The 19,832-nt window shown below is 42.1% G+C and overlaps 1 protein-coding gene across 2 annotated transcripts in view; it reads left to right on the top strand.

Annotated features, from left to right (window-relative positions):
• The window catches only part of NALCN (sodium leak channel, non-selective), a 1,007,092-nt gene extending 988,448 nt beyond the window's left edge, over positions 1-18,644 (top strand). For both annotated transcript variants that reach the window (XM_069757980.1, XM_069757979.1), the window contains exons 39-44: positions 1,888-2,003; positions 5,973-6,130; positions 6,816-6,966; positions 7,745-7,891; positions 17,072-17,189; positions 17,425-18,644. In XM_069757980.1, coding sequence (XP_069614081.1) covers positions 1,888-2,003; positions 5,973-6,130; positions 6,816-6,966; positions 7,745-7,891; positions 17,072-17,189; positions 17,425-17,618 — 884 coding nt within the window. In that variant the 3' untranslated portion in view covers positions 17,619-18,644. The remainder of the gene's footprint in view (positions 1-1,887; positions 2,004-5,972; positions 6,131-6,815; positions 6,967-7,744; positions 7,892-17,071; positions 17,190-17,424) is intronic.
• Positions 18,645-19,832: the final 1,188 nt, after the last annotated feature.

Genomic DNA, 19,832 nt, shown 5'->3' with positions numbered 1-19,832 from the left:
CATTACCTGTAGTAATGGCACCTGTTTAAACTTGTTATCAGTATAAAAAGACACCTGTGCACACCCTCAAACAGTCTGACTCCAAACTCCACTATGGTGAAGACCAAAGAGCTGTCAAAGGACACCAGAAACAAAATTGTAGCCCTGCACCAGGCTGGGAAGACTGAATCTGCAATAGCCAACCAGCTTGGAGTGAAGAAATCAACAGTGGGAGCAATAATTAGAAAATGGAAGACATACAAGACCACTGATAATCTCCCTCGATCTGGGGCTCCACGCAAAATCCCACCCCGTGGGGTCAGAATGATCACAAGAACGGTGAGCAAAAATCCCAGAATCACGCGGGGGGACCTAGTGAATGAACTGCAGAGAGCTGGGACCAATGTAACAAGGCCTACCATAAGTAACACACTACGCCACCATGGACTCAGATCCTGCAGTGCCAGACGTGTCCCACTGCTTAAGCCAGTACATGTCCGGGCCCGTCTGAAGTTTGCTAGAGAGCATTTGGATGATCCAGAGGAGTTTTGGGAGAATGTCCTATGGTCTGATGAAACCAAACTGGAACTGTTTGGTAGAAACACAACTTGTCGTGTTTGGAGGAAAAAGAATACTGAGTTGCATCCATCAAGCACCATACCTACTGTAAAGCATGGTGGTGGAAACATCATGCTTTGGGGCTGTTTCTCTGCAAAGGGGCCAGGACGACTGATCCGGGTACATGAAAGAATGAATGGGGCCATGTATCGTGAGATTTTGAGTGCAAAACTCCTTCCATCAGCAAGGGCATTGAAGATGAAATGTGGCTGGGTCTTTCAACATGACAATGATCCAAAGCACACCACCAGGGCAACGAAGGAGTGGCTTCGTAAGAAGCATTTCAAGGTCCTGGAGTGGCCTAGCCAGTCTCCAGATCTCAACCCTATAGAAAACCTTTGGAGGGAGTTGAAAGTCCGTGTTGCCAAGCGAAAAGCCAAAAACATCACTGCTCTAGAGGAGATCTGCATGGAGGAATGGGCCAACATACCAACAACAGTGTGTGGCAACCTTGTGAAGACTTACAGAAAACGTTTGACCTCTGTCATTGCCAACAAAGGATATATTACAAAGTATTGAGATGAAATTTTGTTTCTGACCAAATACTTATTTTCCACCATAATATGCAAATAAAATGTTAAAAAAACAGACAATGTGATTTTCTGGATTTTTTTTTCTCAGTTTGTCTCCCATAGTTGAGGTCTACCTATGATGTAAATTACAGACGCCTCTCATCTTTTTAAGTGATGGAACTTTCACTATTGCTGACTGACTAAATACTTTTTTGCCCCACTGTATATATATATATATATATATTTTTTTTTTTTTTTACTTTTGTCATTCTTCAATGGTCTCCATGGGAGACTAGAAGCTGCCATAACCCGATCGCCTCTGCTACATACAGGCGATGATCAGATCACCTGTATGTAGCAGAATTGCTGACTTGCTATGAGGGTCGACCAGTGGGCGGCGCTCATAGCAGTCCGGCAGTGACAACCATAGAGGTCTGCTGGAGACCTCTGGTTATCATGCCTGCCCATCGGCGACCCGCGGTCATATGACACGGGCGCCGATGAGCGGGATTTTCGGAGCGCTTGACGGAAGCGCATGTTAAATGTTAGAGTTTGACAGCAACATTTAACTGGTTTACAGGATCGCGATTCTTCTCGTGGCTGTTAGTGGCACATGTCAGCTGTTCAAAACAGCTGACGTGTGCCAGATGAGATGTGGGCTCACCACTGGAGGGTGTCTGACATTGAATTGAAAAGATCTGACAATAACAATTTCATTAGGAATAGAAATACATTGTTAATCTTGAATAGACCCCAGTGTATTTTTGTCTTATTTCAGCCATAATTGTAGAGAATTTTTCTCTGTTCTACTCCACTGAAGAGGACCAGTTACTAAGCCCAAATGACCTTCGCCATTATCAAATTATATGGAATATGGTTGATGATAAAAGAGAGGTAATTTTTTTAAAACTGTTTCGTATGAATATCACATATCATGGATACACTGTACAGCTTCTCTACGAGGGAAGGTGTAGATTGGTCCTTGTGTTATCCAACAAAACATCGGATTGCACCTGCACCAATGTTAGCCTATGGGGCCATGAACATGTCAGATTTTTTTCAACGGGCAGAGACGGTCTGCGGAAAAATCGGTGCATTCTCGAGTTGGATCTGATATTTGTATCTCGTTCTGGTATGCAGGTCAATGAGTCCATAGAAACATCGGACTGTACCCAGATAACATCTGAATGTGATCCGATTTCCATGGACTGAACAAATGGAGGAGTGTCGAGAAATTTTTTTCTCCAACTTCTCATCCAAGAGAATCAGATCTCACTATACTCACACTCTGATCAGAGTTTGATCAGAGTGACATTTGCATAATTAGCCGATTCTCATGGATGAGAATATATATGGTCGTCTCGTCTGGCCCTAGCCTTATTTCCAACAACTTATTGTTCATTGCTATGAGGACAATGACCTGAATGCTCTAGACAATTTTACTACTGTATTATCTCCAATGAGAGGGTTGTGATTTAGTATAATAGACTGATCATCTGTAGGGGAATGGAAAAGTTACACCTTTGGCTAAATTACAGGAGCAGTGATGTTTTTTACCATGGAGTCAAAATCTATTTATATAATTGCCTTGTAATGTTTTCATTTCCTGTTCTGTCCAAATGTCACCGTATCCCAGAATTCCAAGCGGAGGAAGTTCACCGACCGCTATATTGGGACATCAAGTGATGGGTGTCTCAATATGGAAACTGCTGCTGGTACAAACTTATTGCACGGTACCACCAGCAGAACACTGTCGCACCACACACACTCTATATGCCGCACACACCACACACACACTCACAAACACACACACACTCTCACACACTCACACTTCCACTCACACACAAACACTCACACTTACATTCACACACTCACACTTTCACACATTCACTCACACTCATGCAGCCTCTTGCACGGTACCACCAGCGTAACACCATCGTGAACACGCCCCCACTGGGATCAGCCGAATGATTAACTGACTGCTGCCATCTTTGTACAGGAGGAGTGCATGTGCAGTTTTAATGTGACCGCTGATATCTGTCTGCACAAAGATGGTGGCAGTCTGATTTACTGAGCCGGTGCGAATAATGCACAGGCGCAGTGAATAATTCAGCTGATCCCGGTGGCAGATGCGCGACGTGTCTACAGGCAGAGGAAGCCGGTCACATTAAAGGGGTTTTCCCATGAACAAAAGTTCATTTTAAAAATTTACTGTGTCTGACCGTGTATGGAGCATACCACATCTCCTGGGCAGGCGAGGAAGCAAAAGAAAATACTGTTATTACAGCAGGGGATCACAGTGGATTCATTTTGTGAGGTAAAATATTTCACTGACTATTTTTAAAAAATATTTTACCTCACAAAATGTATCCTCTGCAATCTCCTGCTGAATTGTCAGTATTGTCTTTTGCTTCCTCCCCTGCCCTGGAGCTGTAGTATGTTCGGTCAGACACAAGCAATTTTTAAAATGAACTTTTGTTCATGGGAAAACCCCTTTAAAAAGCAAAGATCAATGCCAACATGGCTCCTTATAAAAAGTACACCAATGACAATGAAAGGAAAGCAGCAAAGGCACAACTTCGAAGAGAACAAAGGGCAAATGAGACTCTTGAAGAGCTACACCATCGCTGGGACAAAAACAATGCATATAAGCGTCAAGCACATGAGTCCCCTGATGAAAAAGTCATTAGATTATCACAGGATACCATTAGGCAACAACAGCGCTGCATGCCTGCCCCATCGTGATATTACCGCCCTCCCGATGCGATAGCATCGGGCCTCCATCTAGTAATATCATAAAGCCTTACATAGTTGTACTGTGAAATGTCATTGCTTCCTCATGTCGTTTTTGTGAAACACAGTTTTTAAAGGATAATACATGTATAAAAACCATTCAACTTAAAAAATAAATCACATACCCGTATCACGTAGCGGTAAAATGATGTAAGTTTTGTTTCCACTGTCAACAGATGATTTAAACATTCTTATGCTCTGTAGGCTCAAAATATTTATAGAGGAAATTTTTGTGAAATCAGTATGAGAGAGCTATAGGTAACTACTAGCCCTCCACTGTTATATACAGTTGTGGCCAAAACTATTGACACCCCTGCAATTCTGTCAGATACAATCAGTTTCTTCCTGAAAATGATTGCAAACACAATTCTTTGTTATTATTATCTTCATTTAATTTGTCTTAAATGAAAAAACACAAAAAGAATTGTCCTAAAGCCAAATTGGATATAATTCCACACCAAACATAAAATAGGGGGTGGACAAAAGTATTGGCACTGTTCGAAAAATCATGTGATGCTTCTCTAATTTGTGTAATTAACAGCACCTGTAACTTACCTGTGGCACCTAACAGGTGTTGGCAATAACTAAATCACACTTCCAGCCAGTTGACATGGATTAAAGTTGACTCAACCTCTGTCCTGTGTCCTTGTGTGTACCACATTGAGCATGGAGAAAAGAAAGAAGACCAAAGAACTGTCTGAGGACTTGAGAAACCAAATTGTGAGGAAGCATGAGCAATCTCAAGGCTACAAGTCCATCTCCAAAGACCTGAATGTTCCTGTGTCTACCGTGCGCAGTGTCATCAAGAAGTTTAAAGCCAATGGCACTGTGGCTAACCTCCCTAGATGTGGATGGAAAAGAACGCAAAATTGTGTGGTTGTTAGATAAAGAACCTCGACTAACATCCAAACAAGTTCAAGCTGCCCTGCAGTCCGAGGGTACAACAGTGTCAACCCATACTATCCGTCGGCGTCTGAATGAAAAGGGACTGTATGGTAGGAGACCCAGGAAGACCCCACTTCTTACCCCGAGACATAAAAAAGCCAGGCTGGAGTTTGCCAAAACTTACCTGAAAAAGCCTAAAACGTTTTGGAAGAATGTTCTCTGGTCAGATGAGACAAAAGTAGAGGTTTTTGGGCAAAGGCATCAACATAGAGTTTACAGGAGAAAAAAAGAGGCATTCAAAGAAAAGAACACGGTCCCTACAGTCAGACATGGAGGAGGTTCCCTGATGTTTTGGGGTTGCTTTGCTGCCTCTGGCACTGGACTGCTTGACCGTGTGCATGGCATTATGAAGTCTGAAAACTACCAACAAATTTTGCAGCATAATGTAGGGCCCAGTGTGAGAAAGCTGGTTCTCCCTCATAGGTCATGGGTCTTCCAGCAGGAAGACACTTCAAAAAGCACTAGAAAATGGTTTGAGAGAAAGCACTGGAGACTTCTAAGGTGGCCAGCAATGAGTCCAGACCTGAATCCCATAGAACACCTGTGGAGAGATCTAAAAATGGCAGTTTGGAGAAGGCACCCTTCAAATATCAGGGACCTGGAGCAGTTTACCAAAGAAGAATGGTCTAAAATTCCAGCAGAGAATTGTAAGAAACTCATTGATGGTTACCGTAAGCGGTTGGTCGCAGTTATTTTGGCTAAAGGTTGTGCAACCAAGTATTAGGCTGAGGGTGCCAATACTTTTGTCTGGCCCATTTTTGGAGTTTTGTGTGAAATGATGAATGTTTTGCTTTTTGCTTCAATCTCTTTTGTGTTTTTTCATTTAAGACAAATTAAACGAAGATAATAATACCAAAGAATTTGTGTTTGCAATCATTTTCAGGAAGAAACGGAGTATTATCTAACAGAATTGCCGTTGTGTCAATACTTTTGGCCACAACTGTAGTTAAAAGGCATCTTGTAGTTCTACGGAAGAAAAATGAACAATTCACATTAGGCTGTAAACTCATATAAACTATTTATCACATAAGAAGTTACTGAGTGTATGAACTTGTGAGAAATAGAAATAACAGCTACAACTTTAGATATTGCTTCTTGTGATATTGATTTGTATCTTATCACCAGGGAGTTATTCCAACATTTCGAATAAAGTTCCTCCTGAGGTTGCTTCGTGGCCGATTAGAAGTGGACCTGGACAAAGACAAGCTTTTATTTAAGCACATGTGCTATGAAATGGAGCGTTTGCATAGTGGTGGTGATGTCACTTTTCATGATGTGCTCAGGTGCAATATCTTATGATATATATATTTATGTGCATGTATTATATGACAGTTAAGGGGTTTCCACTACACTGATATTGATGACCTACCCTTAAGAATAAATTATCCAACTTACATCGGTGGGAGTCCAACACTTGACCCTATCACTGATCAGCCGCTATCAGAGTATATGAAGAGGAACTCCATCACTCTTTCACACTGTTTAGTGGACCCTCCCAGGAATGCAAATCAGTTCCTATTAATTTGTGCAGAGCTCATCTACAGAACCCAGAAGTGGCCAAAAAAAATTGGTGCAGTGATGTTCCACTTCGTACGTTGTTTACATCCGTCCTCTGCTGGAGCTAGTAGCAGCTAATCTGGTATCTATGACTTATTCTAGGGATATGTCATCAATATCAGTGTAGCTGAAAGCCACTTTAAGTTTTTTGAACAATGAAATGTAATTTTCCTTTTTACAGTATGTAGTAAGAGCCAAGATTTTTCCTTTATGATTCTTATTAATCCGTTGCATTCATCTTTCCCTATTTCCAGTGTTAATTTTCATTTTCATGACTGTGTGTATGTGTGCACATGTATGTGTGTATGTGTGTGCGCGCGCGTGTTTGTGTGTCTTGAAAACAACTCGTACATAGAATGTCACAAGAAAATGCTCCAAATTGATGAGTTATCACCTGACATTTTCCTACAGCATGCTGTCATATAGATCTGTGGACATCAGGAAGAGCCTTCAGCTGGAAGAACTACTAGCCCGAGAACAGCTAGAGTACACAATAGAAGAAGAAGTGGCTAAACAAACTATACGCATGTGGCTGAAGAAGTGTCTCAAACGTATCCGGGCAGTGAGTGAAACAAAATCCTTAGATTGTTTATGTTGTTTTGTGTTGAGCGAACGTGCTGGGATAAGGTGTTATCTGACCATGCTCGGGTGGTAACCGAGTGTCTTCGGCGTGCTCGAAAAATATGTTTGAGTCTCCGCGGCTGCATATCTCGTGGCTAATCAACAGCCACATCACATGGAGGGATTGCTTAACAGACTGTATGTGTTGCGACTGTCAAACAGCCATGAGAGATGCAGCCGGGGAGACTCAAACATATTTTTAAAGCACGCCGATGACACTCGTTTAGCACCTGAGCATGGTCAGATAACACCTTATCCCTGCACGTTCGCTCATTACTAATGTTGTTTACATTTTGTTTTTGCTTGAAAATCACCATATTATGGAGTCTCCACAAGTGTCAGCCCTAGTGCTTCTATATCAGATCCGGTAATATTGCCTCTATAATATTACCAACTACATTTCCCCATAACATTGCCATACTCATAAAACTACTATCCACAATGCCCACATAAAAGTGGAGGGCACCTGTGCCCACATAAAATTGTCCATAATGTTCCACAGGATACTACTAGATGCATAAGATTAGAGTAAGCAGTCACAATTCCCTTATAACAGTAGATGGCCACTGTATTCCATATTATTTGATTACCAAAAAATTATATTGAGCCCCACAACATTGCCAGATGCATTGTGATAATATTGCGAACTACGTGTAGGTAGAGAATAATTTGGATATTTATAGCTAACAAATGCATTATTTGTCTCATCTTTCTTTTAGAAACAACAGCAGTCCTGTAGCATTATCCACAGTCTACGAGAGAGCCAGCAGCAAGAACGGGAACGGTTTGGGAACCCTCCTAGTATTGAGACCACGCAGCCAAGTGATGACATGAGCCTTAATAACCAAGACAATGCACAGCCAGAGGTACTACATTAAAAAGACATTTGAAAAGTTATATTAAGGAATTGTAAAAATATCACCTAACTAATACCTAAAATAAATTCTTTATTATTAACTATTAAAACTTTTTAGACAAATTTCGACAAGCCAACAACCTGAAAAACAATAATAACACAAGCTCCTAGTACACCCTATTACTCCCTAATGTACCCTTCCTGACAGCGGAGGTTGGAACCCTAGCTTGTACGCAAAATGACGCCCCGCTCACCGACGGTTCACCCTAGATACACTCTGTTGAACCCTAAAAAGGTGACAACAATACAACCAGTACAACAAATAAACCAGTTCAAAGAAAAACGTGCCGTGCAGGATAAAGGAAAAGGAAGGTAGAGAGTAATCAAGTAAGGAAGTGATACCTTTACCTATAAAAGCAGACAATATTAGTCTTACTTATTCAAAAAGGAGCCGGATAACAACTAGAATTAACACACATGACTAGAAAAAATGTGGACCCAGACAAAAATGTACTAGAGGCTAGGGTGAAAAGACAATGAAATATTAAAGGCCTAAACTAACTGGCCCTCAAAATGCCCTATAGCCACTGTCCCTGCCTGACAGCGGAGGTTGGCACCCTACAACCTAACGCAAGTGGCGCCCCCGCTCCCGTCGGCTGACTTTCAGACACTCTACACACTTACACTCTCACCTCTCAAAAATAAAGGTGGTGAAGGAACCACGTGTGTATGAAATAAAGGGGCAAAGAGTGCAAAGGACAGTATTAGTCTCTGAATAATGCTCTCAAAAAGGCAGCAAGAAGGGGCTTAGCCTATATACAGAACCAATAAAGGTACACCACACAAACCATCATTATGATAGACACAGATATCATCAATACACAGATTGCTTTAATGGTACAGTGTCATATTGGTCCCAAAAGGAAAGCAAAAAACCTGCCCTTTAAGTCATGCCATAGACCAATACCACGGCTGACCAAACCAAGAGGTGTTCCCCCATAGAAGGCAAATGGTTAAATATTGCAACTCTCCCCTATTGCACAATTAGAGCAATCTGTGTATTGATGGTATCTGTGTCTGTGCACTCTTTGCCCCCCTTTTTTCATACACACGTGGTTCCCTCACCACCCTTATTTTTGAGAGGTGAGAGGGTAAGTGTGTAGGGTGTCTGAGGGTCAGCCGACAGGAGCGGGGGCGCCACTTGCGTTGGGTTGTAGGGTGCCAACCTCCACTGTCTGGCACAGACAGTGGCTATAGGGCGTTTTGAGGGCCAGTTAGTTTAGGCCTTTAATCTTTCATTGTCTTTTCACCCTAGCCTCTAGTACATTTTATTTTTATCTGAGTCCCCATTTTTTCTAGTCATGTGTGTTAATTCTAGTTGACTAATATTGTCTGCTTTTATAGGTAAAGGTATCACTTCTTTACTTGATTACTCTCTACCTTCCTTTTCCTTTATCCTGCACGGCACGTTTTTCTTTGAACTGGTTTATTTGTTGTACTGATTGTATTGTTGTCACCTTTTTAGGGTTTAACAGAGTGTATCTAGGGTGAGCCGTCGGTGAGCGGGGGCGCCATTTTGCGTACAAGCTAGGGTGCCAACCTCCGCTGTCAGGAAGGGTACATTAGGGAGTAATAGGGTGTACTAGGAGCTTGTGTTATTATTGTTTTTCAGGTTGTTGGCTTGTGGAAATTTGTCTAAAAAGTTTTAATAGTTAATAATAAAGAATTTATTTTAGGTATTAGTTATTATGTTAAGATACTTAGTCTACTTCCCAGTTTACATTGACCTCTGCAAGTTCCTTATGTGGCAAATAATCTACATAAGCTTTGTCTGTGTTTATGTAAAGAAGTGTGGTTTAGCTCTGCTTGTTGTTTGCTGGCTAACCATTTTTTTACAACTTTTTCCTTTAGTTGACCATACATAATACTACCCCTGTGTACGCAGAGATAGAACGGGGTCAATTACAGGGCATGCCGCTGTGCAGTTGCGCCAAAATACATATTTTATTGATATGCAAATTATGTTCTGTACTGCACTAGTGGGTGTATCAGTGCACTTGCAGTCTATGGCTTCCCTTCGCTTCTTCTAAACAGTGTTGCCGACTGCTTCTTGACTGACAGGGTAGAGCACAGGTGACACTATGCAGCAGAGCTTTTGTCCTCACTGTCAATCAAGAAGCGAGGGCACCATTGGTATGTAGAAGCGAAGAGGAGCTGTAGACTGCATATGCACTTATAAGACCACCAGTGCACTGTTGAGCCTAATTTGCAAATCCATAAAAGCTGAAAAAGGTGGCGCTGTAGTTTTTCATAATGTTTTATACTGCATCATTTCGCACTATCTATGGTTAGACAAGGGTAGTGTGTTATGATACGGTGGTCTAGGAGCAACATGGAACGAGCTCTGAAGGACGTGGTAACTGTACTGACCGCAGTCCCTATGCTCAACACAACACTAGAAGTAGCCGTGGAATGCTCCTAACTCTCCCTAGGCATCTCGTCACAGCCTAAGAGCTAACTACCCCTAAAGAAAGAAGCAGGAAAACTATCTTGCCTCAGAGAAAATCCCCAAAGGATAGATTAGCCCCCCACAAATAATGACTGTGAGTGGAGAGGGAAAAGACATACACAGAATGAAACCAGGATGAGCACAGGAGGCCAGTCTAGCTAAATAGATAGGACAGGATGGAATACTGTGCGGTCAGTATAAAACACTACAAAAATCCACGCAGAGTTTACAAAAAAACTCCACACCTGACTAAAGGTGTGGAGGGCAAATCTGCCTCCCAGAGCTTCCAGCAAGACAGAATAAATTCACACTGATAAACTGGACAAACATAGAAAGCACAGAATGGATAAGTCCACAATCTATGGACAGAAAAGAGCAAGCAAAAACTTAGCTTAGCTGAACTGGTCAGGAAAACAGGGAACTCCAAAGAGATGTGAATCAAACCAGAAACCATTTACAAGTGGCACTGGCTGAAGACAGAGCCAGACCTAAATAGCCGGGCAGAAGAGAAGATAAGTGGAGGCAGCTGATGACAGCTAACTCCAAGGAGCAGCCATACCACTAGAAACCACAAGAGGGAGCCCAAGAGCAGAACTCACAAAAGTGCCACTTAGAACCACCGGAGGGGGCCCAAGAGCGGAATTCACAACAGTACCCCCCCTTGAGGGGTCACCGAACCCTCACCAGAGCCCCCAGGCCGATCAGGACGAGCCAAGTAAAAAGCACGAACCAAATCGGTGGCATGGACATCGGAGGCAACAACCCAAGAATTATCCTCCTGGCCATAACCCTTCCACTTGACAAGATACTGAAGCCTCCGCCTCGAAAAACGAGAATCCAAAATCTTCTCAACCTCATATTCCAACTCTCCCTCAACCAACACCGAGGCAGGAGGGTCAACCGAGGGAACAACGGGCACCACATATTTCCGCAACAAAGATCTATGGAAAACATTATGAATGGCAAAAGAGGCAGGAAGAGCCAAACGAAAAGACACCGGATTAATAATTTCAGAAATTTTATAAGGACCAATAAACCGAGGCTTAAACTTAGGAGAAGAAACCTTCATAGGAACATGACGAGAAGACAACCAAACCAAATCCCCCACACGAAGCCGGGGACCAACACACCGACGGCGGTTAGCAAAACGTTGAGCCCTTTCCTGAGACAACGTCAAATTGTCCACCACATGAGTCCAAATCTGCTGCAGCCTGTCCATCACAGAATTAACACCAGGACAATCAGAAGGCTCAACCTGCCCAGAAGAAAAACGAGGATGAAAACCAAAATTACAAAAGAAAGGTGAAACCAAAGTAGCCGAACTAGCCCGATTATTAAGGGCAAACTCGGCCAACGGCAAGAAAGACACCCAATCATCCTGATCAGCAGACACAAAGCATCTCAAATAGGTCTCCAAGGTCTGATTAGTTCGCTCAGTTTGGCCATTAGTCTGAGGATGAAACGCCGAAGAAAAAGACAAATCAATGCCCATCCTAGCACAAAAGGCCCGCCAAAATCTAGAGACAAACTGAGAACCTCTGTCAGACACAATATTCTGCGGAATATAACATAACATAGTAACATAGTTAGTAAGGCCGAAAAAAGACATTTGTCCATCCAGTTCAGCCTATATTCCATCATAATAAATCCCCAGATCTACGTCCTTCTACAGAACCTAATTGTATGATACAATATTGTTCTGCTCCAGGAAGACATCCAGGCCTCTCTTGAACCCCTCGACTGAGTTCGCCATGCCATGCAAACAAACCACATGCTGAAAAAATAATGGAACCAGATCTGAGGACGAAGGCAACTTAGGCAAAGGTACCAGATGGACCATTTTAGAGAACCGGTCACAAACAACCCAGATAACAGACATCTTCTGGGAAACAGGAAGATCCGAAATAAAATCCATGGAAATATGCGTCCAGGGCCTCTCAGGGACCGGCAAAGGCAAAAGCAACCCACTAGCGCGGGAACAGCAAGGCTTGGCCCGGGCGCAAGTCCCACAGGACTGCACAAAAGCACGCACATCGCGCGACAAGGAAGGCCACCAAAAGGATCTAGCAACCAAATCTCTGGTACCAAAAATCCCAGGATGACCAGCCAACACTGAACAATGAACCTCAGAAATTACCTTACTTGTCCATCTATCAGGAACAAACAGCTTCCCCACTGGACAGCGGTCAGGCCTATCAGCCTGAAATTCCTGAAGCACCCGCCGCAAATCAGGGGAGATAGCAGAAAGAATCACCCCCTCCTTAAGAATGCCAACCGGCTCAAGGACTCCAGGAGAATCAGGCGAAAAACTCCTAGAGAGGGCATCAGCCTTAACATTCTTAGATCCCGGAAGATACGAGACCACAAAATCAAAATGGGAGAAAAACAGGGACCATCGAGCCTGTCTAGGATTCAGCCGCTTGGCCGACTCGAGGTAAATCAGATTCTTATGATCGGTCAGGACCACAACACGGTGTTTAGCTCCCTCAAGCCAATGTCGCCACTCCTCAAACGCCCACTTCATAGCCAACAACTCCCGATTGCCGACATCATAATTGCGTTCCGCAGGCGAAAACTTTCTGGAAAAAAAAGCACACGGTTTCATCAAAGAACCATCAGACTCCCTCTGAGACAAAACGGCCCCTGCCCCAATCTCAGAAGCGTCGACCTCAACCTGAAAAGGAAGAGAAACATCCGGTTTGACGCAATACAGGGGCAGAAGTAAATCGGCGTTTAAGCTCCTGAAAGGCCTCAACAGCCTCAGAGGACCAATTAGTCACATCAGCGCCTTTCTTCGTCAAATCAGTAAGGGGCTTAACCACACTGGAAAAATTGGCAATTAAACGGCGATAGAAATTAGCAAAGCCCAAAAATTTTTGAAGACCCTTCACAGATGTGGGTTGGATCCAGTCATGAATAGCTTGGACCTTAACAGGATCCATTTCTATAGACGAGGGAGAAAAAATAAAACCCAAAAAAAGAGACCTTCTGAACTCCGAATAGGCACTTAGACCCCTTCACAAATAAAGCATTATCACGAAGGATCTGGAACACCATCCTGACCTGCTTCACATGAGACTCCCAATCATCGGAAAAAATCAAACTATCATCCAAATATACGACCATGAATTTATCAAGATAATTGCGGAAAATATCATGCATGAAAGACTGGAACACAGATGGAGCATTAGAGAGCCCAAATGGCATCACAAGGTATTCAAAATGGCCTTCGGGCGTATTAAATGCAGTTTTCCATTCGTCACCCTGTTTAATATGAACAAGATTATATGCCCCTCGGAGGTCAATCTTAGTAAGCCAACTAGCCCCCTTAATCTGAGCAAACAAATCAGTAAGCAAAGGCAAGGGGTATTGGAATTTGACCGTGATCTTATTAAGAAGACGATAATCCATACATGGTCTCAAGGAGCCATCCTTCTTAGCAACAAAAAAGAAACCCGCTCCCAATGGTGACGAAGAGGGCCGAATATGCCCTTTCTCCAAAGATTCCTTAACATAGCTCCGCATGGCGGCATGCTCTGGCACAGACAGATTGAAAAGTCGGCCCTTAGGGAACTTACAACCAGGAATCAAGTTAATAGCACAATCACAGTCCCTATGTGGAGGAAGGGAACTGGACTTGGGCTCATCAAATACATCCTGGAAATCCGACAAAAACTCAGGGACCTCAGAAGAGGGGGAAGAGGAAATTGACATCAAAGGAACGTCACTATGTACTCCTCGACAACCCCAACTAGTCACCGACATAGTTTTCCAATCCAGCACCGGATTATGTTCCTGTAACCATGGAAATCCCAGTACAACAACATCATGCAGGTTATGCAACACCAGAAAACGGCAATCTTCCTGATGTGCAGGAGCCATGTACATAGTCATCTGTGTCCAGTACTGAGGTTTATCCTTGGCCAAGGTTGTAGCATCAATGCCCCTCAAAGGAATAGGGCTCTGCAAAGGCTGCAAGGAAAAACCACAGCGCCTGGTGAATTCTAAGTCCATTAAGTTCAGGGCAGCGCCTGAATCCACAAATGCCATGACAGAAAAGGACGACAATGAGCAAATCAGGGTCACAGATAAGAGAAATTTAGGCTGTATAGTACTAATGGTAACAGACCTAGCAACTCTCTTAGTACGCTTAGGGCAATCAGAGATAACATGAGCCGAATCACCACAGTAAAAACACAGCCTATTCTGACGTCTGAATTCCTGCCGTTCTATTCTAGTCAAAATCCTATCACATTGCATAGGTTCAGGACTTTGCTCAGAGGATACTGCCATATGGTGCACAGCTTTGCGCTCGCGCAGACGCCGATCAACCTGAATGGCTAGAGACATAGATTCGCTCAAACCGGCAGGCGTAGGAAAGCCCACCATAACATCTTTAAGGGTTTCAGAAAGACCTTTTCTGAAAATAGCAGCCAGAGCCTCTTCATTCCATTTAGTGAGCACAGACCATTTTCTAAATTTCTGGCAGTATAACTCTGCCGCTTCCTGACCTTGACACAAGGCCAACAGGATTTTTTCTGCATGATCGACAGAATTAGGTTCATCATACAATAATCCGAGCGCTTGAAAAAATGCATCTACATTCAATAATGCCGGATCCCCTGTTTCAAGAGAAAAAGCCCAGTCTTGAGGGTCACCACGCAGCAAGGATATGATGATTTTTACTTGCTGAATGGGATCACCAGAAGAACGGGGTTTCAAAGCAAAAAACAATTTGCAGTTATTTTTAAAGTTCAAAAACTTGGATCTGTCCCCAAAAAACAAATCAGGAGTAGGAATTCTAGGCTCCAAAGCTGGAGTCTGGACAACATGGTCCTGGATACTCTGTACTCTTGCAGCAAGTTGATCCACACGAGAAAACAAACCCTGAACATCCATGCCAAAGCATATATCCTGAACCACCCAGATATCAAGAGGAAAAGAAAAAAAAAAAGACAATCCAAAGCACAGAAAAAAAAATGGTTCAGAACTTTCTTTTCCTTCTTTTGAGATGCATTTAATTCATTTTTGGCCACTTGTACTGTTATGATACGGTGGTCTAGGAGCAACATGGAACGAGCTCTGAAGGACGTGGTAACTGTACTGACCGCAGTCCCTAAGCTCAACACAACACTAGAAGTAGCCATGGAATGCTCCTAACTCTCCCTAGGCATCTAGTCACAGCCTAAGAGCTAACTACCCCTAAAGAAAGAAGCAGGAAAACTATCTTGCCTCAGAGAAAATCCCCAAAGGATAGATTAGCCCCCCACAAATAATGACTGTGAGTGGAGAGGGAAAAGACATACACAGAATGAAACCAGGATGAGCACAGGAGGCCAGTCTAGCTAAATAGATAGGACAGGATGGAATACTGTGCGGTCAGTATAAAACACTACAAAAATCCACGCAGAGTTTACAAAAAAAACTCCACACCTGACTAAAGGTGTGGAGGGCAAATCTGCCTCCCAGTGCTTCCAGCAAGACAGAATAAATTCACACTGATAAGCTGGACAAACATAGAAAGCACAGAATGGATAAGTCCACAATCTATGGACAGAAAAGAGCAAGCAAAAACTTAGCTTAGCTGAACTGGTCAGGAAAACAGGGAACTCCAAAGAGATGTGAATCAAACCAGAAACCATTTACAAGTGGCACTGGCTGAAGACAGAGCCAGACCGAAATAGCCGAGCAGAAGAGATGATAAGTGGAGGCAGCTGATGACAGCTAACTCCAAGGAGCAGCCATACCACTAGAAACCACAAGAGGGAGCCCAAGAGCAGAACTCACAAAAGTGCCACTTACAACCACCGGAGGGAGCCCAAGAGCGGAATTCACAACAGTAGTGTTACCGACACCTGTCCCTTTAATGTTCATCAGAGCTGCCTTTTTTCAATAGTTCTAGATGCTCATATAATGTATGTGGGAGTCCTAAGATTGACTTATCTCAATTTTTAAAATTGACCCATTGTTAGAATTTTGTGTACATCAGTAGCACATGTTAATGTGTGAAACTTAGTAGGGAGTCTTATTAAAAGGGTTATTCTCTACTCTCTTCGGCAGCACATTTCTCCACAGCCTCTTTCACTTCCTTGCTGCTGGGGGTGGGCACTTCCCCTTTATTGACAGTTGTGGTTTTGTAGCTTCATCCTTCTGCTAAGCTTTGTCCTGCTACTGTGATACATTAACAGTCTGTCGTTGCTTGTTCTGACATTCAAATATTTCTGGACCAATAGTAAGTGTATGTGTGGCTACACGATATTTAATACACATTAACAGTTGCCTTGGTTGTGACTGTAACTTTATTTTTAATTATATGTATGTTTTAAAATTATTTCAAACAAATTTCACAAAAATCTAAGATATGCAGATTTCTTGTACTTAGAGTGTTGGAAGGTACTGCTTCTCCTTGTGGAGATTATATTGATGTTGGAAATCTAACAGGTAATGCTCTATTTTAAAAAGTATACAAATAGCTCTCATCCAAAATAAAGAAAACTGTCTGCGTATAGGTAGCTACCATATACGGCAATGTCTTTAGTAATGTGTCAATTCTCTTCCAAGTGGTTTTTCGGGAATAGAAAAAAATAAATAACTGAAGGAAATGTCATTATAAATACATTCCTAAATACATTTAATTAGCAAAACACAATAGTTTTATATTTCATATATATTTTTTTATAGACAAGCAGTCAACCCAAACTTCTCAGCCCCACCTTTTCTGATCTCATGAGAGATCATCAAGATTCTATTGAAGGCGTAATGCGCTCCAGAAGAGTTGGACAATGGCATCTACCAGCAGGTATGTAGAAATAAATTATATAGTAATATACATTTTGCTTGCAATTTACCATAATTAATTATTTTTTATAATATGCAATCGGAACTATCATTTTGCAGATTTTGTAACATTTATCTAATAACTTGAGTTCACCCATGAGATGTCCTCAAATTGATCTTTGCATATATAACCATTTTACAACTACTTGACCTGTGGTTTATAGTTCATAAATCACTTCATTTTGTGTGTTCCACAGCACCAAAACCTATAAGTCACTCTGTATCTTCTGTCAACCTGCGCATTGGAGGTCGTTCCAATATGATATCTGCAATGGGCAAGATAAATGCCATGTCTGATGCTATCTCTTGTGGCTCAGAAGTCAAGAAATGGTGGACAAGGCAACTTACTGTGGAGAGCGATGAAAGTGGTGATGACCTGCTTGATATGTAAGGACAATACATAAGAGAACCCAGACTACTGTGAGACATCACAAAAAACTTTTTACATGGCTAACTAATGCTCAGTTGTAAATTTTAAACATTCTTGTTCTTTTTTTTTTCATAGTTTGTCTCTAGGGTTGAAAGGACATCTAGTTATAATTGAGGTGCATCTGAGTTAGCGCTACTGGGGAAGACAAAAGGCTTCCTGATATCTCTCATTATCTTTATTTGATGATTAATGAATGCCACCACCTCCCTTGGTAATGGTTTCCATAAGCATTCCACCACCTTTACAGGGTGGAGAGACTTTCTAATTTATTGTCATTATGGCCAATATTCAAGACACCCCAAGCACAAGTTATGAATTACACACTAGGTGAGACCTCTAACAATTTCTAGAATGAAGAACCCACCCTCTTCTAAAAATGGAGATATTTTATCTTTTAGGATGGAAATATTGCATAATTCTATCCCCCAGACTCAACTGGTGCTATGTTTAAAGAGTATTGAATCCATTCATACATTTTATATACAGTACATATGTATTTGTGCCCTTTTCATTTCCAGCAGATTAGCGGGGATCAGAGTCCTGATCGGTCAAAAAACCTCAAGATTTGCTCAACCCAGGAGACAGGAATTCATAGCTCTTGCCTGAGCGTGCACAGAGAGTGAAGTATGGATATAATAAAAAGCATATACTGTGTGCACTCAGGCAAGAAGCATGCACTCCTGTATCCTAAACTGCCAAATCACAGGGGTTGTTTGAGCTATCGGTGGGGTCTCAGGACCCAGAAGCACACTGATTTGCTTAAAAGGACATACATATATAAAAAGCTGGCTTTTTAACATATCAGTATGTAAAGGTGAACCTGCACAGGTTCCCTCTTATTCAGCAAGCTATAGCCGAATATATAACTGGACATGTTGATTGTTGGTTTACTTGTACTCTTTCAGAAGTAAATTGGGATATAAAGATTAAGACTAGAGATGAGCGAATTTGCTCGGGTTCCTTCTTATTCGGAAAAATATAGCACTTGCCGAATAAGCTGCACAGGGAACCCGGCTTCCTGGATCACACCGACTGATCAGCTGATCGGCGCCACAGTTGCATGTGTCACAGCTGTGTCACAGTCAGGACACATGCATGGAGAGCCTGTTTGATGGGCTCTCCATGCATGTATCGTGACTGTGACACAGCTGCAACACATGCAGCTGCGGCGCCGATCATCTCATCGGCCGGCGCGATCCAGAAAGCCGGGTTTGCTCTGCAGCTTATTCAGCAAGCGCTATAGCTTTCTGAATAAGAGGGAACCCGAGCAAATTCGCTCATCTCTAGTCTTAGGGTATGTGCACACGTCCGGATTTTTTGCGTTTTTTTTGCGGAATTTCGCTATAAAAACGCTATAAATCCGCATAAAAAACGCTCAAATTATGCATCCTATCATTTAGAATGCATTCCGCATTTTTTGTGCAGATGTATGCGTTTTTTTCCGCAAAAAAAACGCAATCCGCAAAAAGAATGGACATGCTCATTCTTTTTGCGGATTTTTTGCGGATTTCATAGTAAAACTGACATTCGGGAAAAAAAAAAAACGCAAAAAATCCGCAAAAAATCCGCGCAAAAAACGCGCAAATTCCGCGAGAAATCCGCGCGGAAAAAAACGCGAATTTCTGGCAGAATTCTCAGGATTTTGTCAGGAAAAAAACCTGACGTGTGCACATACCCTTAATCTTTAAATCCCAATTTAATACTGAAAGAATACAAGTAAACCAACAATCAAAGATGAACCAACAATCAATAAAATACTATGATATTGTATGGTTTATTCACTTTAAAAATGATTAACAATGAAAAATATGATTATTATCATTAATAATATCTAGCTAATGATAAACATGGTGCTTTTTTTTATTAATACCTTAACATTGTAAACATGGCCAGTTTCCAAAAGCTGCACATTACCCAATTAGACATATGTGAAACAATAATGAAAAATTAGAAACTTACCAAAGTTTGGCTTTTGTATACACTTAGGCCGCAATTTAATTACTGTGTATAAAGAAGAGCCATTCTGAGCATTGACGACAAGCCATGGCTTTTGTATACACTTAGGCCGCAATTTAATTACTGTGTATAAAGAAGAGCCATTCTGAGCATTGACGACAAGCCATGTCAGGGGAGTCTGCAGGAATCAGACTATATCCTACATGCTAATACCTGGGA

This window comes from Ranitomeya imitator, chromosome 3, assembly GCF_032444005.1.
Source record: "Ranitomeya imitator isolate aRanImi1 chromosome 3, aRanImi1.pri, whole genome shotgun sequence".
Classification (NCBI taxonomy): domain Eukaryota; kingdom Metazoa; phylum Chordata; class Amphibia; order Anura; family Dendrobatidae; genus Ranitomeya; species Ranitomeya imitator.
This window is presented reverse-complemented; position numbering and strand designations above follow the sequence as displayed.